Here is a 24,244-nt window from a genome sequence, read left to right as displayed (position 1 = left end):
GAAATAAATGTTGAAGTTTCCTGTTCTCTACTTTGGTTTAGAAATAATGAAATTAAGTGGCTTCTACTCATATCTTTAGAGATTATCACCGCAACACTGATGTGTATGATAAAAAGGAGGGCTGAGAACATTAAAGCCCGAGGGACCCACAAATTAGGGGCTTTGGGCTCAGCTTCTCCTCACCTGGCAACATTGTCTATAACTGGCCACAAAGAAAGGAGAATAAGCATCACAACACTGCACCTCCCATTTTCAAGTCCTGTAGCCAGTGCAAAGGTGCTGAAGGCAATTAAAAATTGAAGAACCAGGATGGCTGCTCCACCATATCCTGGCTCCATGTAAAATTAAATCTCATATGATAAGGCAATTCTTGCAAGATTTTTCCATCCCATGAGATTCTGAAGATTTCAAGATATTGCAGTGTTTGAAAATTTATTTTTATTTTGAAGGTCCATGATCATCATCTAGTGATGTCATGGAAGTAAGTGGGCCCAAGGAGGCTGTCTTGCTGACTCCTACATTCTCACTTGATATTGAACAGGATCGGCATAAAAGGTGCTGGAATAAACATCAAGCAATATTATGGGTGGATGGATGTCTGTAGGTGAAATCCAGAATGGGGATCTTTTACTCACTCTGAAAGACTTCTTTTTTCTGAGAAAACTCTCAGGATAAATTCTCCTTCTTGGTGGGGTTCATAGGTGGATGGGATGATGACGTACTCATTCGGTGGTAGCCGGAAACGTTCTGCAATTTCTCGCATGTTTATGTAAGACTTGCACTTTACTTTGGAGGCATTGTAAAGGAAAAAATCCTTCTGTAAGTGTTTCTTGTCACCCTGCATCTGTAAACATGAACTGAGTGAAATATACATATGGCCTGCACATACAAGATAGAGGACATCCTCATATTGGTATAGAACAGGATAGAGCTGGAAGGGATCTTGGAGGTCTTCTAGTCCAGCCCGCCGCTCAAGCAGGAGAACCTATCCTATACCATCTCAGACAAGTGACTGTCCAGCCTCTTAAAAACCTCCAGTGATGGAGCACCCATGATTTCTGAAGGCAAGCTGTTACACTGGTTAATTGTCCTTACTGTTAGGAACCTTTAGGTACTTTTAAATAAACTGAAAGTAAAACTGTAGGTCACAGGAAAGCCACAATTTACAGGTAGTCCTCGACTTATAACTTACAACCATTCATTCAGCAACCAAAGTTACAATACTGAAGAATGTGGCTTAGGACTGGTCCTTGCACTTTACAATTGTTGCAGCATCCCCATGGTCATGTGATCTAAATTCAGGCACTTGGAAACTATTTATGGTGGTTACAGCATCCCAAGGTATCCAATTGGCATTTTTGACCTTCCCAGCTGGTTTTTGACAAGCAAAATCAATGGGGCAAGCTGGATCTTGCTTAACAACCATGTGATTTTCTTAAGAACCATGTCAGATAAGGTCATAAAATCAGGTGCCACTCACTTAACATTTCCCTTTGTTTAGCAACAGAAATTCTGGTCCAAATTGTAGTCATAAGTCAAGGACTACCTATACCTTCTCCCTAGATCTTTGTTGCTTTTCTTGAAATGAGCTTGTGAGCCTGGTTTTAGGAGAGCAATACTGTAGCTGAACTGCCCAGTGTATGGGATCTTTTGGGAAAAATATTTGAGATCTCCTACTACATGTCTAGCATCATGTCCAGTTACCCCAAACTTTTTTGATTTGTAGGGGCATTGTGAATAAGACTTTTGACAAGAATGTGAATATTTAGATAATTTTCCATAGCCTTGTGCTAAGGAAAGATTCATTTGGGTGAAATTCAGTGTCTGTTGAACTCATAAAAATTTATTGTCAACAGAACATGTTCTCTATGGCCTTTTTTAGAGACCTTGGAGTCTTGGGATTCCTTCATATCTTCCATTCAAGAACTAACTGAACCTGTTGTGACTTAGGGCTTCCTGTTGGGTAGGAAAATTCCCCTAAGATACCATATTTGATTTGCCGTCACTTAACAATAGTGATATTACCAGTTGTTGAATAAATTATCTAAAATAATGCCATAAATTATAAGGAAGTTCTGTGGTAGGTTGTGTAGGCTTGTAGCACTTTAACAGATGTAAAAGTCATACATTAAGATGATCAACATTATTGTGTTTTCTATATATAATGGGCCATGTGTAAAGTTCTATTTCTATTAATACACTTTTCAAATGCCCTGTTGGATGTGAATTATTTAACTATGTCCCTGAATGCATAATTTGGGATACTGATGCACGCTTTTAAGACAGAGTGGATTTTCACCTAAGGGTGACTAAGAAATCTAACCTGAAAATTTCTGAAGAATGAAGTAGAAAAGGAGTTGTATTCAAGATGTTACCCAAGCAATTAACAGGTCTTTCACAGTCTGCTCTTACCTCTTTCGGCACCTGTAAAGCAAACAAGGTAGAAATACCATTAGGAAAGGAAGGAAAATGTCTTATGATTAAAAATCTATGTTCACAGTTTGGGCAAGTGTACGATCAGCTTAGGATCTTTCCAACACCTATTGAATAGTGTAGTTACACACGGTAATGGTGTAAGCCAGGTTATATACAGGTAGTCCTCGACTTATAACAGTTTATTTAGTGACCGTTTGAAATTACAGCAGCACTGGAGTGACCATTTTTCACATGACTGTTGCAGCATCCCCATGATAACGAGATCAAAATTCAGATGCTTGGCAACTGACTCGTATTTATGACGGTTGCAGGGTCCCAGGGTCATGTGACCACCTTCTGTGACCTTCTGACAAGCATTTCGACCCCAAACCACCCCAGTGATGCCCTCGACGTGATGTCCCATTGCCTGGAAGCGGTTCGGGTCTGGATGGGGAGGAACAGACTTCAACTCAACCCCGACAAGACTGAGTGGCTGTGCATACTGGCATCCCGGGATATTCAGAATATTCCACCTCTTTCCATGGGGGGGTGAGTTATTACCCCTCTGTAGATAGGGCTCGCAACTTGGGAGTCCTCCTAGATTCGCGGCTTACTTTGGAAGACCATATAGTGGCGGTGACTAGGGGGGCCTTCGCCCAGGTTCGCCTGGTGCGCCAGTTACAGCCCTATCTAGACCGGGATGCCCTGTGTACGGTCACTCATGCGCTCTTGACCTCTCGTCTGGACTACTACAACGCTCTCTACATGGGGCTTCCCTTGAAGACCACTCGGAGGCTCCAACTGGTACAGAATGCAGCTGCGAGAGTTGTCTTGGGAGTCTCCCGATACTCCCATGTTACACCTCTGCTCCGTGAGCTGCATTGGCTACCAGTTGTCTTCCGAGTGAGATTCAAGGTTTTGGTAATGGTTTTCAAGGCCCTACATGGCATGGGTCCGGAGTACCTCGGGGATCTCTTGCTGCCGGCATCAACTTCCCTCCACCCTGTGCGTTCCCACAGAGAGGGCCTCCTCAGGGTGCCACCGGTCAGAGAATGTCGTCTGGTGGCCCCCAGGGGGAGGGCCTTCTCTGTGGGCGCCCTGGACTTATGGAATCAGTTGCCGGTTGAGCTCCAGACGGCGCCTGACCTTCGCTCCTTCTGACGCGATCTGAAGACCTATTTATTTGAACAAGCCGGCCTGGCCTGATGGGGGATGTGTTGGGGTTTTTATTGCGGTTTTTTATACTATTATTTATTGTTTTAGCTCGGGCTTATATTTAATTCTTTTTTAACTTTTGTACTTTGTATTTTATATGTGCCCTGTTCACCGCCCTGAGTCCTTCGGGAGAAGGGCGGTATACAAATATAATAAACTAAACTAAACTAAACTAAAATGGATAGGGAAGCCAGATTCACTGAAACAACTGTGTTACTAATTTAATAACTGCAGTGATTCCCTTAATAATGGAGGCAAGGAAAGGCGCAATGTGGGGCAAAACTCACTTAACAAATATCTTGCTTAGCAACAGAAATGTTCGGCCTAATTGTGGTGATAAGTCGAGGACTACCTGTATAAATATAGTTACATAGTTGGAAGCTGTATTTTTTCCCCATTATTATTTTTTGAGTGAGAATCATAGAAGGCATAATGCTGAACATTAGAGATGCTGGTGCTGGAATCCTGGGCTATTTTTTTTAACTTGGGGAGATTAGGAATTTGTTTTGTCTTTAGCAAGTATATTGAAGGTATAGATTAAAATTGGGGTATCAAAATGGGTAATCCATGAAGACATTTCATTTATGATTTTAATGTGTTAAGGGAGCAAAGGTGAAGGACTTTTTGTGGTTATTGACAAAGCTTTATGGTTCTAGTGCACAAATCCAAACAAGTTTTAAAATAGCAGATTATTGTTAAAAAGCCATAAATTAAAAAATAGAAATGTCAAACTACAGTATATACTGTATTCTCTGTCAGTTAACTATCAATAGTCCATATTTTCTTTATTCTTCAATAATACCTTCATCTGTACTCTTTGCTTATGGATAATTGATACTGGATTTGACTGAAATTAGTCATCAAATTAGTTTACTGACTCAGTCAGCAAGCTATTAAATGGGAAACATTTTATTGCTACCACTGTACACTCTTGCATTCATATTTTGATTCATCCATGAAACAAGGGCAGAGTTTGGTTTCTTTTAGGTTCCAAACAGGACATCTCTAATTTAACAGTAGGATAGTAACAGTAATACTTAATTTATGGCATCTAGTATTTAAAAAGAAATCTAACACTTGTGGTTTATATTTTTGTCCAAGTAGGGGTAGAATTTGATTAAAAACCTTTCATTTAGCAACTGTTCAAAGATAGGATGTCACTGCAAAATGTGTCTTATGATTGATCCTCATGCTTATGATTCTTGCAGTGGTCACTTAATCGCAATTTAGGCACTTGGCAACTGGCATGTATTCACAATCATTGCAGTGCCATAGGGTCATATGGTCTCCATTTGAGACCTTCTCAGCTGACTTCTGACAAGCAAAGTCAATGGGAAAAGCCAGATTTGCTAAACAACCATGTGATTTGCTTAAGACCACAGCAGAAAAGATTGTCAAACTGGGTGCAGTCATAGGTTGGCTCATTTAATGACTGTATTGCCTAGTGACAGAGGTTCTGGTCCCAATTGTGGTTGTAAGACAAGGACTTACCTGTACAATTAGCTGGCCTACTGTATAGATAACTGGGCTGGAATCTGACCAGCTCAATTGTAAAGCAATAGGATGTGATTAATCATTAGCCTGGTGAGTAACATACCTCGTAGATGGCAAAACCAATTGTGAGGAGATTGGCTCCTAGTCTGCGCTCTTTTCTCCTGTTTTTCTGCATCAGTGCCACCAGGAAACTGCATGTCACCTCATTATCTTCTGGATCATCATCTTCTTCCAGGAGTTTCAAACGATATTGGGGATTGGTCCAAAAAGTATCTACAAATGGTTCCCCCCAATTTGAATTACATTTTAGTTTCCTACATAATGTTTTGATAGTTTCTATAACATTGTGGAGGTACATTCCACAGTTCCACTAGATATGCTTTAAGAAAATCTCAAAGGCCTGAAGGGTGTTAGGTTAAAGAAGACTGGTTGAAATACTTAAGGCAGAGTTTCTCCACCTTGGCAACTTTGAGATCTGTAGACTTCAATTCCCAGAATTCCTCAGTCAGCCTTGAGTTGCCAAGAATGAGAAATACTGCTCTAAGGAAATCTATTAGCTTGTTCGACAATAAGCTGTTCTTAATCGCTATCAGTCTTGGTACTATTACTGTTCATTTTAGAACAAAGTTTTTTTCATCAGAACCATTTCAAAAAGAGCAGTTTTATGCATCTGATTATTTCAGATTTAAAATAAATATAAATGTATAAAAATTATACATTTAGAAAATGCTTATTTTCATTAACGTATTTAGTAGGAGCAAATTTAGAATAGGTAGAATCCTACAGTATTTAGGAGGACCCAATACCAATGTTTTGCCCAAAGCTTGACCTAGATAACCACTTTAGAAAAATATCTGGCTGAAATATGGTCTTTTTCAGTTGAATCCAAGCAACCGTATTTGTATGTTTTCCCATTTCTTCTTCTACATTTTCCTTATCACAATAAAATAATTAACTCTCCCTCTCATTAATCTTTTCTACATGTGGTGTGGCTACGCTATAGGAATGTCACCAATTAAAGAAATGCCCCTTTCGTCTATCTACCCCTTTCATCGTGTTGTTTGATTATACCAGTGTTTCTCAGCCAACTTTAAGTAGCATGCTGGCTGGGGAATTCTGGCAGATTAAGTCCACACCTCATAAAGTTGCTGAGGCTGAAGAACACTGGATTATAACTGTATAGCCTCCCATGAATACGACATGGCCTTTCTCCCCACTATGCAAAGGACTGGGCCATAAATCTGCCATAGCAGAAACATCTGAAAAAGAATCCTGTCTTTGGTTTCAAAAATACTGCAAGAGGAAGTAGTCCAGAAAAAAGTACTTTCAAAAGTACTCCCCCCCCCGCGCTTCCTTGTATTTAGAGAAGAGAAGTAGAGAAGGTCCCTTCTAAAATGCTTTATGCCTTCCTTCCCTCCCTCCCTCCTTTAGATTTAGATTCATCAGACTGTTGTCAAGGCTGCAGGTTCTTCCTTCTGTGTCCCAAGGTTTTTTCTCATTGCATATTACACATTCTCTTTTTTATTTGAGAGAGGGCAAAAAAAACCCCTCTTCTACAATGACTGCCACTATTTAGCCTTTCAAAAAGATTTGTATAGATATAATTATTCACAGCAAGATCTGCTTATATTCTCAGTTCAATTCAAGCAGTTGAATTAGCCAGACTCTTCCTAACACTTGATTTACCTGGATAGTTACGGCAGCCACCTGCAGTGCTGCCTCGCACCCATTGTCCTTCCGTGACGGAAACTGTCCATGTATAAAGCTTATCAACCTCAAGTGTATCAGGGGTGAGATTACAAATCTCCAACTTCGTGAAATATCTCAGAAAATCTTTGAATGATATCCTAAGAGTGGGAAACAAGGATACAAATGCCACAAAGATACAAAGTGCATTTCATATGATTGCTGCTATATAGTTAGAAAGGGGCACGATGGTTCAGTGGTTGAAGATACAAAGCTTGTCAGCTGGACAGGTGACAGCCTGGGTTCAAGACCCATGCACCACACGACGGGGTGAACACCCATTACTTGCCCAACACCTGCCCACCTAGCAATTTGAAAGCATGCAAATGTGAGTAGATAAATAGGTACCACTTAGGTGGGAAGGTGACAGCATTCCATGTGCCTCGGTGTATAGTCATACTGGCCACATGACCAACGAAATATTTTTGGACAATGCTGGCTCCCTTGGCTAAAAAAACGGAGATGAGCATGGCCCCTTAGAGTTGGATACAACTGGGCAAGGGAAACCTTTACCTTTAATCAAGTTAGGATGTTAAAAGCAAAGAGGAAAGGATTCCTCAGAAAGAAATGCATCCTTTTTAAAAACAAAAGAAATTTGAATGTTTACCAAAACTCGCCATCCTCTGCAATTTTATGTTGCAATCGGACCTTCTCAGCATTGTCAATATCATTCCATTCATCTGAACTGCAAGAAAATGGGAGCTGATCAAAATGGGACTACTTCTTCAATCATAAAGTTTTTGATTCATAATCTATTAGCAAAGTTTATCATTTATTCATTTAGTGAATACCGAATTTAGTTAAACTGCTTCTTTTTACTTTATCAACTGAAAACTCAAATTGTTGTTCCTTCCCTACAGTTGTACTACTCAGTAGAATATTACAAATTATCATGTTCTTAAATATAATAAAGAGTAGTCTCAATTCTTTCAGCTTCTCTAGGATTCTTCCTAGAAAAAGAACAAACCCATAGTTTCCATGTTTGTGTTCAGGACACTTGTGATTTTTCCCCCCTGTATGTATGTGTGTCTCTACGGTATGTGTATGTTTTAAAGCTTGAAGCTGCTCAGAATTGCTGGAAGTCAGGTTGACTATAAACTGTATCTCTCTATGTATTCAGTGTACATCAATGGCTTCCAAGAAGATCAGTTTTTGCTTACCTGTCACTCCACGCTCCATTCCATTCTACTTGTCCCCAGGGATTTCTGAGCCGCACCAGTTTTATCTTCTCCCCTTTAAGTGTTGTCTTGGTGATAGGAAGGGAAAGAAATACATAATTAGAGATGCCCTGAAATTACACAGCATATAACTTCTTACAGATTCTGGCCTGTTAAATCAGCCAGATCAACATGGGAATCAGTGAGGTACTAGATATCATAGCCCAACCAAATGTGGATATTAATGATATTTCCTTACTATTTCCAAATCTTGTATAGAAAGGCAGGAATTTGTTAATGAATGTCTGGCTTGTTGATTAATAGACTTCCATACTTACATCTTCTACTCCTGTGACTGAATATGCATGGCCTGTGACCAGTCCATTAGTCATGCGCCTTTCATACAACAATGGAATGATGGACTGTTAAAAGCAGAGAAAGCTTTTTGGAATCATTACAGAACTTAGAAAAGGCCAACAGTTTACTTCTTGGTAAAATGGGCTCATAACATCTAACTCTAGGTCAAGTGCAAGGTGCTGATTATCACTTACAAAATTATATATCATAGAATCAAGAACTGCAGAAGTGGAAGGACAAGCAGCCTTCCACTTCTGGTTCGACTAGAAGACCTCCAAAGTCCCTTCCAACTATTCTATTCTATTCTATTCTATTCTATTCTATTCTATTCTATTCTATTCTATTCTATTCTATTCTATTCTATTCTATTCTATTCTATTCTATTCTATTCTATTCTATTCTATTCTATTCTATTCTCCTCATGTCCAATGCTTTGCTCTTGTTGAAGACCATCCATTGCAGTTGGAAGGAAGGATTAAATGGGGAATTAGTCTGGAGTCGTTATGTGAGGGCAAGAGGGCAAGGTCTGAACCCCTCCCCCTCTTAAATGCCATTGGACTTTAGTACTTAATAATATCTCTATACTCTAGTTTCATTGAAAAAATGGAAAAATGCCTCAATAAGTTATAATTTAAAATCAAATGCTTGCCTGTTAATTATTATTTGGTAGATAATTCCAACTTCATTAATCATAATCTAAAATTCCAGTTCTATAAATTGAACATAATGCAAGTCTTTCAGGAGATGCAGTTAGCGAAGACATCATAAAAACCACATCGTTCTTACTGGCTACACATTTGAGTAATACAGACCCTGGTTGCTCTATCTTCTGTTTCTTCATTTGACTCGTTCAAAAATTCAGAATTCACCTTCTGCAACTTTTGGACAATGAATTGTCCAATATTAGTTGTAGGGGCACTTCCATAAATAAATCCTGAACTGTCCTAGGAGAGAAAAATAGAAAGGAAAAGTAGGAAGATATTGTGAAAAATGAGGCAGAGATGTAGCAAAATATTAATAATTGAATAATATTATAAATGGACAAAGATGCCTAACAACATAAAAGCTCTTTAGAATTTAATTTTTATGTGTTGCTGTATGTCTAAGCAGAATATTCTGAAGCCAGTCCCTCCTGAAAGACTAGGCATGAAACCAGCAGGATGACCTGGAATAGGTTCTTCCATTCAATTAAATCTACATTTATAGGCCCAGGGAGAAGGCCTATAGTAGGGGTGTCAAACTGCCAGCCCAAGGGCCAGATGCATCATAGTGAAATTGCACCCACCCCATTGCCAGCAATGGCAAAAAAAGTCATGATACGTCATGACACATCACATGACGTTGCACTTTTGACACCCCTGGCCTATAGTATCTAGCCACCTTAGGCCTTAGAAGCATAATTTCCTAGGTCCCTGAAGAAGCCCTGCTGAGTTAGGTTTCACAACTGTAAGAGTCAGCCAGCATCACTTGCTGCATCCAGAGTCAGAAAAGGGAGTGGTAGAGCAAAGCCCATCCTGAATCAAGGAATGTGCCGAGCTAGGCTGGCTAAAAAGCACTACTACCGTATTTTCCAGTGTATAAGACGACTGGGCGACCCCCTACATTTCCTGTTAAATTATAGGGTTTGGGCTATACTCGCCGTATAAGACTACCCCTCTTCCAATGCACACCAAACAAAAATTAAAAAACATCAGATTTGATTTTAATATGGTAATTTTAATTCAAATGCTTATGACATGCAGGTACTTAGTAGGAAAACTGTCACTTATAAACATAAGGCTGTTTGTCATCAAACATGTAAACATAAAACAGTGCAAGTGGATTAAACTTTTCCTAATTCACTCTAAAGCTTTCCCTGCGCAGACCAAATGGGAGATCCGCTCTAGGTTTTCCAGCCAGCCCGCCTAGTTTTTGAGTCAAATGTGTCCTTAGAGCTAAGCAGCTGCTCTGGCTGCTGCATTCCCCACCTGCCTTTCAAGTAGGAATAGACTGCAGCTGCTCTTCAACTTTAGAAGGAAAGACACCCAGACCCCAGCCTGTAAAAAATCAGACTGCAGCTTCTTCTCCAATTGGTCCCGCTTTCCCTGCGCAGACCAAATGGGAGATCCGCTCCAGGTTTTCCAGCCAGCCCTGTCACTAAAGTTTCAGCACCCGGCGTATAAGACGGCCCCTGACTTTTGAGAAGATTTTCATGGGTTAAAAAGTTGTCTTATACACCAGAAAATACGGTATCTATTTTTGCATACAAGTTGGAGTTTTAGCTCCTTCTGTTTGTTTTTCTTCTTCCTCTGTTGTCCTTTCTTTCCCCACCTATTTATCAATTAGTTACTCTAGTAACAGTAATTCTACTCCTTTTTTATGCAAAATATTCTCATTCCAAGGCAAATAAAAAAACTGCACAGAGGATACACTGGATTGGTCCTCTTCCCTAGAAACTGAACAGTATCCATTGTTCCATTACTATCCTTCAAGGATTTGTTGAGTGCTGTTTTATCTCTGAATGCTAGTTCCACACCAATTACACATTTCCCTTTTATGTCTGTTTCTCAATCTCATGCTTTCACTGTGTTATCTCCCTCGACACCCAAAGTGGCAAAAGAGGAAGTAAAGAAGAAGATTCTTCCTTATACTCCAAACTATTTCTCTGAGGCATGTGAGGTCACCATTTTTGAGATCCAGTTTTGCTATGGGATCCATAGCTTTTAAATATTCTTCAGTGAAAACATTTTATTTTCATACTGATCCTTTGCTGTGATACACTCTCAAGACTCATTCAGTGCCAAGTTATCACCTTGATCTTTTCCTGTATTTCCACACAAGATAGCCAAGACGTCAGAATCCATTTATATCACATTCATAAATGTATGTTTAAAACATTATCCCCCCCATGGATTCTGCCATCTCCTGAGGAAGGAGGAGCGCATGTGGAATCAGCCTGCCTTAGGTTATTTCAAAGACCAAGGGAACCTTTTGAACTGGGGGAACAAAAGGGAGGGTTAGAGAAGAAGGCATCTGGCCTGTGTCTTCTTTTAATTCTGTAGAGGAAGAAGGCAATAACCGTAAAGATTCGAAGTTCCTTTTTCCCCACGAAAGGGATGACACGAAGTAAAATGATGGGGGCTGACCAAATGGGGTTGAGGGAAGGGGGGTTGAACCGGGAACCCTTTATAAAGTTTCAATTTGTAAAACAATACTAAGTCCTGTCTTGTATTTCCACAACCAAGCATGTCCTAGTAAAAATTCCTTTTGGACTAGAACTGACTCCAAGAGTTTTTGTTTTCCTAAGATGTGGATTGGGGTGGGTCCTGACACAAGACCTATTACAAATACATTACTCAAAATATACCTCAATGGAGCAAGCCATAAGTGACCCTCTCTCAATGGCATGCTTCATGATTTTGTATGTATCTTTAGGAGCATCCTTTATTTCATAAAATTCTGTTACTCCTCCTGTGAAATCTTCCATGGCCTCTGTGGTGTTGCCTCCTTTTAATGCTTCATAGGACCCATGAAGCCTGAAAAGGAACACATAAAAAGTTAAATGACTCTCATTGTTAGTCTCCATCCATTTCTAAGTAGATCAGCTTTATCTCCAGATGGCAAAAGCTTACGCTTCCTTCATAGTTGTCTTCACTTATTAGACTTAACCATAATTAGATTTATTTGGATTTTACAAATGTGACTAATTTGACTAATGTGACTAAATCAGTCATTGCAGATTATAAGCCATAGTTTATTACTTATTGTCAGACACTTTATGCAAAGACATAGTTCTCTGGGAAAGGTGCAAGAAAAGGAGACGATGGCCAGCAGCATGGTGGATGAACTTGGTTAAAGTAGCAATGAGTACATCACTAGAAGGACCAGGTGAGGGACAAATCATCCAGGAGAAAATCTCTCTATGTGGTCACTAGGAATGGACTTGATGATAATGATGATTATGTGCCATTCACTTAATGGCAGATAATCATCATCATCAATATCTGACTCCAACCATTGTGTAGAAACCATAACTCAAAGCACTTAATATGATGGAAGCAGTATGTGATTTGGCTAAGAAGCAGAGCTCTCATTTTATGTAAAGCTACAGAGTGTAAGAAATTGTAGCATTTACACAAACAATGGAATTGATGAATGCCAAGAAAAAAGTAGAATTATCTTTATTGCCATCATTAGGTGACCATGTTATTTGTGAAAACTGCTAGTTTTATATCTACATGCTTCAGTCTCAACATGAACAATAAACAGTAGGTCGTAGAAAAATACTGAATGGACAAAATCTCTTTACTTTGCATAAGCTTTTTCCAGTAATGCACTCCAGAATTCATTCTGCTGGGAGGATTTAGTGAAGACCAGACGTTTCCCATACGTTGGTAAACGATCATCGATGATAACTTCCACCCAACTTCCATAACGCCAGAACTGGAAGATTTGAAGAAAACAAATTAGAATTCACCAAGGTAGACAGCACAAGAAATAGGTGTTACTTATGATCAAAAGCTGATTTATACACTATAAAAGGAACTAGATTATATTGTTTCATGATTAAATCGTAATAGGAAAACACACTGGTCACCAGAAGGCACTGCATGACTGGTTTTGTCCTATCTGGAACTCATCAGACATACATTACACTGTATGATTCTAACTCTCTATTAGACATTGAACTCTTGGACCTTTGCATTTTAGATCAGAGGTCCCCAACCTTTGGGGCATCAGGGACCAGTTCTGTGGAGAGAGGTTGTTCCGTGGACCGGAGAGGGCGTGGTTTTATGTGCTGTATGTGGATGGGGCTTTGCTTGTTTGTATGCACCGGTTGCTGGCATGCCGCGGACTGGTACTGGTCCATGGACCAGGGGTTGGGGACCCCTGCTTTAGATGACAATTTACATTGCTTTGACTTTAGCAGCTATTCAGGTCTGGGTGCTTAGTGGTTGTGGGGAGGGATTTACCCTAAACAATCTGTTGGAATGGTATGTACAATCCATTTTCCTTTAAAGTACATAGAAGTTTACTATTTATCCATATGGGGAACAGCGAGAACATACATATATTGCATTATTCTGACATCTCGTAATTTTGCATTTATTGTTTAATTCTTTTTAAAAAATTTTACTCTATGTTTTTTAATTTTTATTGTTGTGAGCCGCCCTGAGTCCTCAGGGAGAAGGGCGGCATATAAATTTAATCAAATCAAATCAGCAAAATAGTGATTAATATAGGCTTTTCATTTCTGGGTGTACTTCTGAGTTACTAGTAGATCATAGGGGAAATTAGTAGATCATAGGGGAAATGCAGAAAGGAAAGTCCACTTGAGTCTATTTTACAATATATACCTGGAAGTGAAAAATCCCAGCATAATCTTTTGTGAAGGTCTGACCTTCTGGAATGACCTGGAACAATAATTTTTCATTCAGGGTCAGACAAGCAATGGCAGCCAGAAACCAACAGTCCCCTGAAAGAAAACAAACAGGGTTAGGCACATTCAGTGTCAGAATGAAAAAAAAATGCATGCAACTGAATAATTAGTAATGGTATTTTTGTTTTTCAGAAAAATGTTTTACTCCATACATTAATTAGAAAGTGGCAACTGGTAAATTAATCGGATAAATAAAATATTTTAAACCTTCCAAAACTGCAAACAAAGGATTTCATACCTAGTTCCCCTTGACATATGTCAGACCTATTAGCTCCACCAAGGATAAAGCGTGGATTCTCACAGATTTCCTAGATAAAGAAATACACTGTTGAGAAAAACACACATGCACGCACACACTTTGATAATTAAGGATTGCAAAGAAAATTGTCTGCCCCTGGTGCAAACATTTTGATGTTTTGTGATCAAAATGGTGCCTCTTCATTTCATATATCTTGAGAGAGTTGGATAAACAATAACCCTGAAATTATCTAAGTGATAACTCCAAAATGTAGCATTGAGTTGTATAATCAATTCACAACAAGATTGAAAAATTTTCTTGATCAGATGCTTCAGTTTTTGTATAACAGGAGTCTTCAAACTTGTCCCTTTTATGACTTGTGGACTTCAACTCCCAGAATTCCTCAGCCAGGTACACTTGCTGAGGAATTCTGGGAGTTGAAGTCCACAAGTCATAAAAGGGCCAAGTTTGAAGACCCCTGCTGTATAACAACATCAGACTTTTTTTTAAATAAACTGTAGAGCAGTATTTCTCAACCTTAGTTGAGACATATGTCAAGACATGTGGATTTCAGAATTTCCCAGCCAGCAAAGCCCAGCCAACATAACCACACATCTTAAAGTTGCTAAGGTTGGGAAACACTGCTATATAGAACACTCTTGTTACTGTAAATGTGTCCATGCATCACATTACTGGAATAAGGTTCAAGGTTGACTCAGCCTTCCATCCTTCTGAGGTAGGTAAAATGAGGACCCAGATTGTTGGGGGCAATTAAGCTGACTTTGTAATAATGCCGCTTGGGGGGGTGGTGAAAGCCCTAATAAGCAGGCATATACATAGAATGAAGGCTACTGCTAAGCTTGTAAGCCGCCCTGAGTCTTCAGAGAAGGGCGGGATATAAATGGAATTAAAATTAAATTAAATTAAATAAGTCTTCTGGGTAGATATGTTCCCATAACCTTAGTCTATGTCAACATAGCTGGCTGTGGAATTCTGGGAGTTGAAGTTCACACATCTTAAAGTTGTCAAGGTTGAGAAACACTAGCCTATACCATGGATATCTACTGGATTTTGCTTCATCCTGCCACCACATTACCAGCTCCCCTACTTTCTTGCATCTGGATGATGACACAAGACATGTATAAAAGGAGCAGACCTTGCTGCACAACAACATAGTGCTAAATTTAAAGGAACAAGCAAATGCGCTACCTCAAATTCTTGCTTTCCAGATATTCCTTTAAAATTATCCATGCTTTCTCACAGTGTCATACTATACAGGGCTGCTTATGGTCCACCAAAACCTTGTATGTCACAAAAAAAACCAGTGGCTACTAAAAGCTAATTTTTAAATTGGAAGTGAGAAATTATGAAACACGTGTTAAGTAATCATATTTGTGATATTCAGCTGTTAATTCTTTTTTTTCTGACCCCGTCTTCTTGTCCACGCCTAGGTTATTGACTGTAACATCCCACATCACGCAATTCCTAGATTTCTCCAACATTTCATTTGGGGATATTGTGCATTCTGCTTTTTCATTTGAAATAATATTACATAGATGACTTGCAAATATTAAGCATATGCTAATCTTTAGATTAGACAAGAGGCCTACTCACTGAGGGTCTTTTCCACTCAAATTTGACTGGGAGCCTTTGACTGAAGAAAAGGGAGCTGTCATTAGCTGGAAAATCTGGATCCTCATAAAGAGTCTTCTTCTCAAGGCACTTCTTATGACGCTCATGAAAGGTTTTCTCCTTCACTTCAGTGATGGGCTGGTTGCGGCTGAGGATGGCAGAATAGATCCCTCCCGTTCCAGCACCTGTTTCTGTAGTTGTGGTAACATGCTGACAGGGAATTGGTTCAGACCCAGTCTTTTGAACAACAGTACTACTGACAGCAGACAGCATCTAGATGAAATTGAAGCAAAACTATCAATTAAATTATAACAGTTGAAAAAGAGACTAGGACCTGGAAGGAAATGGAAAAAAAAAAGAAGAAACGACGTTGCACAATCTCTTCTGAAGTTTTTTCTCTTCCTTTTTTTTTTTTGCAAAACTTCGAACAATTTTAGGAAGATCCACTGAGTTGCATAGATATCATCTTGAGGTTCTTACAGTGATTACTCTGTCCTTTCATGTCAAAATCCTAATTTTAGCAGGAAGCAAATTTGTAGAGTAACTTCCATCTAGGGATTCATATGTGTGAGGCGGGCTGTGGTGTGCTTTGTAAAGGTTGCAGTTCTGACAACTAAAAATAAACTTAGGAAGCATTTGGGCATGGAGGAGGAGATGAGGAAAGTTCCCTTCTGAGGGGTTGGCTCTTTCAGTAAGATTGAGAGTGCAAATGAAAGTGCAAGTGAAAGTGCAAATGCAAGGGAACTTTACACAACTTTTTAACCAGCATTTAGAAATACCTAAGTAACTCCACACACAAAAATTGCAGGGTGATGATACAATTCGTTTTACAATGATGCATCCAGCAGAAGAGATGTGCTAAAGCAAAACCAACTTTTCCCAAGAAGGAATATTCCTTCCTGATAATTTTTAATAAAGAAATGTTTACCAGAATAAAAACTATACAAATTTTGAAAGAAAAAAGTAAGTAAGGAAAAGAAAGGTAATAAAGTAAGTGAAAAGTGCAAAGAAAGAAATATGGAGAGGAGGGGAGAGGAAAGGAAAGGAGGGGAGAAGAGAGGAGGGGAAGGGAAGGGAGGGGAGAGAGGAGGGGAGGGGAGGGGAGAGACAAGGCAGTTACAAGTACATTTATATTTTACCCTCTCTATATATAAAGGTAAAGGTAAAGGTTCCCCCGCACATGCGTGCTAGTCGTTTCCGACTCTAGGGGCCGGTGCTCATCTCCGTTTCAAAGCCGAAGAGCCAGCGCTTGTCCGAGGACGTCTCCGTGGTCATGTGGCCGGCATGACTGAACGCCAAAGGCGCACGGAGCGCTGTTACCTTCCCACCGTAGTGGTCCCTATTTTTCTACTTGCATTTTTACGTGCTTTCGAACTGCTAGGTTGGCAGAAGCTGGGACGAGTAACAGACGCTCACTCTGTTACGCGGCACTCGGGATTCGACCCGCCAAACTGCCGACCTTCTGATCGACAAGCTCAGCGTCCTAACCCACTGAGCCACCGCGTCCCTTTCTCTCTATATATACCTTCTCTATATAACATAGTAACCTTCTTTCTATAATGTACCATTTCCGAACATCGAACCCATAGATTTAATTTTTTTCCAGCAAAGAATCCATAAGGGATATGAACATAATCTGCTCCCACTTTATCTAGAACTTTATGTCCAGAATATTACAAAGCATTTTTGGTTCAGAGAAGTAATTTCCAAAAAACTATGGGACTCTGCAGAACAACTGAGTGGGGTCTAGAAGAGAAATGAGACATTCTGGGGAACATATGTAACAAAAACAGTCCTAGGAAAGAAAGAAGGCAGGACATCAATTTACAAGCATTTGTTTATTCTTATGGGAATTTGGAGGAGATTATGTCATAGAAGGTTTGTGAAGAGGTGCGTTCTGCTTGGAGACTTCTGGGAGAAGGAAGTTTCCTGTCTGGGAAGTGGTTGTGTGTTCAGCCTCTGAATTGGTATGATCAGTTTGTGTATGCAGCTTGTAATTTGGGGAAAAAAGAAAGAGATGTGTGAACATTAATAATAATAATAATAATATAAAGTTGGAAGGGACCTTGGAGGTCATCTAGTCCAACCCCCTGCTCAGGCAGGAAACCCTATACCATTTCAGGCAAATGGCTGTCCAGTCTCTTCTTAAAAACCTCCAGTGTTGGAGCATTCACCACCTCTGGAGGCAGGTTGTTCTAACTGTCAGGAAGTTTCTCCTTTGTTCTAGGTTGCTTCTCTCCTTGACTAGTTTCCATCCGTTGCTTCTTGTCCTGCTTTCAGGTGCTTTGGAGAATAGCTTGACTCCCTCTTTTTTGTGGTAGCCCCTGAGATATTGGAACACTACTATCATGTCACCCCTCACCCTTCTCTTCATTAAACTACACATACCCAATTCCAGCAACCGTTCCCTATATGTTTTAGCCTCCAGCCCCCTAATCATCTTGGTTGCTCTTCTCTGTACCCTTTCTAGAGTCTCGACATCTTTTTTACATCGTGGTGACCAAAACTGGATGCAGTATTCCAGGTGTGGCCTTACCAAAGCATTGTAAAGTGGTATTAGTACTTCACTTGATCTTGATTCTATCCCTCTGTTAATGCAGCCTAGCACTGTGTTGGCTTTTTTGGCAGCTGCAGCACACTGCTGGCTCATATTGAAGTGATTGTCTACTAAGACTCTGAGATCCCTCTCACAGTTACTACTATTGAGCAAGGTACCACCTATACTATACCTATGTGTGTTATGCTGATAATGTGTGCCTGCCTGATCTTTTTATTTTGATTCTTTGGATGCTGCTGCTCTACTGTAAGTTTTGGGGTTTAGGGGGAAAGATGGGTGTGGGTGTGTGTCTCGATTTTTTGTGTCTCCAACTTTTCAAAGATACAAATTTTATAACTTTAAAGGATGAAAACAAATGCTATTATGATTATGCAGAACATTAAAAATATACATCAATGATAACTCCATCTACAAACCTGGCATCTTATAACATGCATAACATTTACTACATATAATAGTAAATCTATTCTTCATATAAAACTGTGTTCCATTTTGAAATAATTTGCAAGTTTTCATTTCTTATTGAATCCCCAGATGTTCTCAGAAAGGATATTCATTCACATACATCATAAGAGGCCCAGGCCATATCACCTTTCTGTATTTACTCCTGTTTGTCCCATCTTTTTTTTATTAACACACAAAATCAATTAAAAAGGAAAAAAAGAAATTGGAGCATGTTTTTTTTTGCTTAGTAACATTAACATTTTTCCTTCTGCAAGCATACCAGTAGTTAATCGTTGAACTGCTTAAAATAAAACAATAAACACACAATCTGTGTTTAAGAAAAATTATTTATCCCTTGCTTTAAAAAATTCATACCTATAAATTCATACCTATAAAAATTCATACTGTATAACTAAGTTTGCAATACTATGCCATGCATCTTGATTTGCACTTAGAGAAACATTGCCTTCGTCATTTTTTAACCTCTGTTAGCTGTCACTCATTATTGGAATATATTTTTTTGAAAAATTGGGTTCGTTTCCATGCTGGCACATTTTATTTCTTATCGTAGTTACTAGTGTTTTGTTTGGTTAGCTCTATTCCTTCAGGATTTCAGATACAGAATCTGCCTAGCAGAGGGAGGAGCATCTGTCACTCTATCTTACAATAGGCAATATGCAGTATTGTAAAGCCCTTGTATCTGTTTTTCAACCCTGGCCTATTGGTTGGTACATATCTGACTGACCAATGCTTTCCTATGGTTTGCAGATGCATTGTATGATTTAGACAGTATGTGGATGTACTGCATAATATGGCAAGGATGCATCTCTGAATCAGACCATGTTTCCCAATTGCCACATGGGTGTGCAAAACCAAGAAATAGGTGTTTGAGGAGGTCCCTAGATGTGTGGAATGACGCAAATTTCAGAATTCCAAAAGGCAAATATGTACACATTAACAGAGGATTTTTTATCAATTAAAGTTTGCAGAAAGTTTGATGGTTTTTGGATTTAGTAGTTGCTATGTCAGCTTCATATTAGCTAACATTTTACAGGGAGCGGCTTCTACTTTAACATTTCTCCCCCCCCCCCACTTTTTTTTGAAAAATTGCCCTGTCTAGTCCCATGAGCAGCCTCAGGGGAATGAGCAAGGGGCATGAATTGCATCATGATAGTATGACTTACAGAATTGTATCAGATGGTGGGGTGCAAGTACATAAGGAAAAGATTTGTCTTATCTGTCATATGACAGATTTGTCATATCTGTCTTATCGTGGCTTGCTGTGGATGCTGCTGGCCAGTCTAATAAGGTGGTCCTTTCTTAGTTTTTTTCTCTAATCATTAAGCGACTATGGGCTCCTTCTGGTCTTGTATCTTCTTTCCTTCCCTCAAGGTCACCCATGCATTCCATTACAGGTATCACTCCAAGGGCTCCAGTCATGATTTCTTTTTCCATATTTGATCTGCAAATCCTAATATTTCATCATTTTTTCCAACTGTTTTTCCAGCATCACCTGGTATGGCAACATCAATGAACCAGATTTTCTTCTTTCCAATAACTGGCATGTTACAAACCTGCTTGCATCTTAGAGTCCCATAAGATCATAACCTGCTTATTTTCCAAAACCATCTCAACCTGATGGTGCCGATAGTTTTTATTACATTCAAACCCAAACCTCTTGCAAAGTTTCCAATGAATAATTCTGTCAACTTGGTCATGATGCTACTTGTAGTTAGTTTGTGAAGTTTTGCTGCAACCACTGCTCAAATGGTCAATTGTTTCATTCTTTTCATTACAAAGGTGACATTTGCTGTTGCTTGGTACTTGTTTATTTCACCTTCATGAAATTAGTTGGCAAAGCTTGTTTTTGATCCTCTTAACGAATTCTTTCTTTTTTTATTAGAAAATTTTATTAAATGTACATTTAAAAACAAAAGTGGACTTGATTCAACTTCCCTGGCTACAACACTACTATTAGTATTACCTTATGTTACAGAAAGAAAAAACAAAAACTTAAAATACATTCTATGACAGGACAGAGTATAACAAACTGTACATATAACATCTGTAATTTTTTTGGTAAACTGTCTTTCAGTTGTCAACGTTATATTTACATATCTTTCAGTTGTGTCCATCATATAGGTGCTAATAAGAAGTCCTTACATTATCAACTAATCAAACAATAGTCATCTCAGCGATCCTCCTTATCTCTAACCAATTGTACAAATTTTTGCCAAATTTCATAATACTCTGTTTCAGTTTTATTTTTAATCTCTAGGGTTAACCTGTCCATTTCGGCGCAGGATAAAATTTTATCTATTATTTCTTCATCAGTGGGGGTTTCCTTTCTTTTCCATTTTTGGGCATATGCCAATCTTGCTGCAGTTAAAATATGCACTAATAAGTAGAAAGATGCTTTGCTGAGTTTATCATTAATAATCCCTAATAAGAAAGTTTCCGGTTTTAAATAATTTTTTTGTAGTAATATTTCTTCCAATCAATTTTTTATCCTCTGCCAGAAATTTTGCGCTTTTGAACATTCCCACCACATGTGATAGTAAGTCCCTGGAAGCCTTCTGCATTTCCAGCATGTCGGTGAGATTTTTTAAATCTATTTTTGCTAACCTTGTAGGGGGAAGGTGCCATCTATAAAACATCTTGTACAGATTCTGTTTGTAGGAGGTGGCTAGCGTTAACCTTCTGTTTCTATCCCATAGTGATTGCCAATTATCTAGGTCAATACTGTAACCAAAATTTTTACTCCAGGTTAACATTGTTTCTTTTACCTGTTCTTCTAACAAATCCTGTTCTAATAGATATTGATATATCTTTTTTATCATTTGGTCTTCTGTTCCTAGAAGGATTTTATCTAACTGTGTATGCTCTAATTTTATCCCTGGTTCTTTTTTGTCTTTTCTGTATCGTGACTGTATTTGTAAGTATGCCCACCATTCCAATTCTATACCGTCTTCTAATAGTCTTTTTCTTGTTTTCAGGTCTCCATTTTCGTCTAAGAGATCCTTATATGTGATTACTCTTCCTAAATTTATAAATTTGGGGTGCATGAAAATCTCTAATATGGATAGTCAATTGGGGATTTCTATATAATTTTTTTTTAATTTTTATAATTTTTATCCACACGTTATCTTGGATAACCTTGCTGGGAGTATATTCTCTTGATGTACCCTCCCAACATTCTCAACTCATTCCTCTTGGTAATATTTTTAATTGTAAACTGCCCAGAATTGCTTTGCAGACTGGGATGGGTGGCTCTCACCACACTGAGGTAGCATAGCAGGAATTTGAGGGTGGAGGTTGCTGTATTCAGTGTCCATAATATCACTATTTGATTGCAAATGCTTTCCCAACCAATGTTTTACATCCACATTCTGCTTTCCTGTTGGTATCTACTAATTTGGTTATTACAAGACCCACATATGTTACATTTGGCTCTCTTGTAGCAGGAAATACTAGAAGCAATTTAAGCTCATTGGTATGGGAAGACACAAGTGATTCAGATTACTGCACAGTTAGAACAGCACTAGTGGTATATTTCTGCAACTTGTGGAAGACTTTGGATACTTTCCTTCCCTGATTTATTCTAGTAAAAATTCAAATCATTTTGGCAATGGCACAAATGAATGGCTAGCAGTCATTCTGCATTCTCATCTCCCTCACATTATTTGAACACTTTATGGCAGAGTAGCAGCTATTTTTTAGACCAGAACTAAATCCATACTCACTACTATTTGTACGTATATCTTACTGGAATTATGAATAAAGTCTTAAACTCTAAAATTTATAATACCCTTCCTTCCCCATATTCTTTAATAGGAATCTACAAAGACTTTTTTAAAATTTAAAATTCAGTTTTATTGACTACAGATTTTTTTGAATTTGTCCAAAAGGTACCTTGAAAAAATATTTACCTCAAGATTTTAGTTATACAATTGCTGTTTAGATGAAATCTATATCATTTGACAGAGCAATGAGTATACATATCCAGGCTGCCATCCAGCTTATTTTTTATTAATAAATATAAATGAAAATAAAAATAAAAACCTATCTCTTAGGTTTTGAAAAGAAAATGCTTAACCATTAGGGTACCTTTTCAAAACAACAAAGAAAGGCAGGAAAAGGACCTTTACAGTGAGTTAAATGTAGAAAAGACAGGTTTTACTTAATACACACAGAGAGGGGTGGAGAGAGAGAGAGAGCGCTACACTATATACTACAGGCTATATAGAGCAGTACAGATATTTGTCTGAAATGGTATAATTTGTCTGAAATGGTATAGGGTTTCTTGCCTGAGGAGGGGGACTAGATGACCTCCAAGATACCTTCCAACTTTATTATTATTATTGTTGTTGTTGTTTAGTAAATGTTGCTAACTCACCTGTCACTAAGTGAGCCATGGGACTGAGAAAGAGGGATGCTGGGAAGATTGTTGATTGCTGCCTCATTAGATAAAGTTCTCTGGTACAGTGTCCTCTGTCTCACCCATTCCTCCCCCCCACCCCCGGCTTTTGCTCCCTTGCAGGGTGGAGAGATTGCTTAAACAAGCTCTCTATTCCTGAGTTGCTTCCCACCCCCCACAAAAGAGTTAATGGCAAGTTAACAATACGCTGTGACCTTAATTACTTGATTTGACCTCTCCCCCCAACTCCCAAAAGTTGCCTGAAACTGACCAGATCTTAATCAGTTTCACAGTGAAGGCTGTGCATTAAATGCACTAATTGGTCTGAAAATGTATTAGTTACGGGTAGTTCTCAAGTTATGATCACAACTGGGGCTAGAACCTTTTGTCCTTAAGTGATGCAGTTGTTAAATGAATCATCACATGACTGTGATGATTACAATTTTTTTAATATTCATTTTTATTTTTCCATTTCTTCCACAAAAACGAATATACTGCAATACATAGATACATACATGTAAGTTTGGGTGCTGCTCGTCCATTTCCCCTTTCACTGTATCCACCCTCCTTCTCTCTCTTTCCTCTTCTCTACTTTCTTTCTCCCTTTCTCCTTTCTTTCCTACTTCCCTCTTCTTCCTCTCCTCTCCTCTTTCCCTCACCACCCCCCTCCCTTTTCTCCGCACTTCTCCGCCTCTTTTCCTCTAACCTTCCTACTTCCTTCCTACTTCCTACTTTTTGCTGTACTTGTTAAGCAAATCTGGCTTCTCCTACTGACTTTGCCAGCTGATAATGTTGTAAATAGTGATTGGGTTTCCCTTCATAACTACATGCCAGTTGCCAAGCTCCCAAATTGGGATCACACAACCATGAGGATATTGCAACAGTAGTAACTGCAAGGACTGGCTGTAGGTCATTCTTTTCAGTGCCTTTGCAATTTTTAATGGTCACTAAATGAAAAGTCGTAAGTCAAGGACTACCTGAATTACCTTTATTATTATTACCATTGTATTTGTGAATGGTTGCTATCCAAGGCTGTTGCTTAGAATTTTCTGTATTAATTTAATTAATTAATCTAATTTAGTGACTAAATTAGTAGACCAGCAAAACTCTGTGGACACAGTATACTTAGTATACCACAGTATACCACAAGGCT

At 38.8% G+C, this 24,244-nt stretch overlaps 1 protein-coding gene across 2 annotated transcripts in view; it reads right to left on the bottom strand.

Annotated features, from left to right (window-relative positions):
* The window catches only part of CAPN3 (calpain 3), a 29,325-nt gene extending 12,979 nt beyond the window's left edge, over positions 1-16,346 (bottom strand). Inside the window, exons 1-13 of one of the 2 annotated variants that reach the window (XM_081312598.1) lie at positions 15,656-16,346; positions 14,042-14,111; positions 13,721-13,839; positions 12,673-12,806; positions 11,731-11,899; positions 9,197-9,328; positions 8,366-8,449; positions 8,031-8,116; positions 7,478-7,555; positions 6,811-6,971; positions 5,228-5,397; positions 2,324-2,424; positions 636-857 (exon numbers count right to left, since the gene is read on the bottom strand). In XM_081312598.1, coding sequence (XP_081168724.1) covers positions 636-857; positions 2,324-2,424; positions 5,228-5,397; positions 6,811-6,971; positions 7,478-7,555; positions 8,031-8,116; positions 8,366-8,449; positions 9,197-9,328; positions 11,731-11,899; positions 12,673-12,806; positions 13,721-13,839; positions 14,042-14,111; positions 15,656-15,946 — 1,817 coding nt within the window. In that variant the 5' untranslated portion in view covers positions 15,947-16,346. Of the gene's footprint in view, positions 1-635; positions 978-2,323; positions 2,425-5,227; positions 5,398-6,810; positions 6,972-7,477; positions 7,556-8,030; positions 8,117-8,365; positions 8,450-9,196; positions 9,329-11,730; positions 11,900-12,672; positions 12,807-13,720; positions 13,840-14,041; positions 14,112-15,655 lie in introns of those variants that run through there. The other variant, XM_081312597.1, reaches the window with a different exon arrangement.
* Positions 16,347-24,244: the final 7,898 nt, after the last annotated feature.

The sequence above is a fragment of the Vipera berus genome (genome assembly GCF_964194415.1).
Source record: "Vipera berus genome assembly, chromosome: 1".
Classification (NCBI taxonomy): Eukaryota; Metazoa; Chordata; class Lepidosauria; order Squamata; family Viperidae; genus Vipera; species Vipera berus.
Note: the sequence above shows the minus strand (reverse complement) of the source record. Positions and strands in the feature narration are given on the sequence as shown.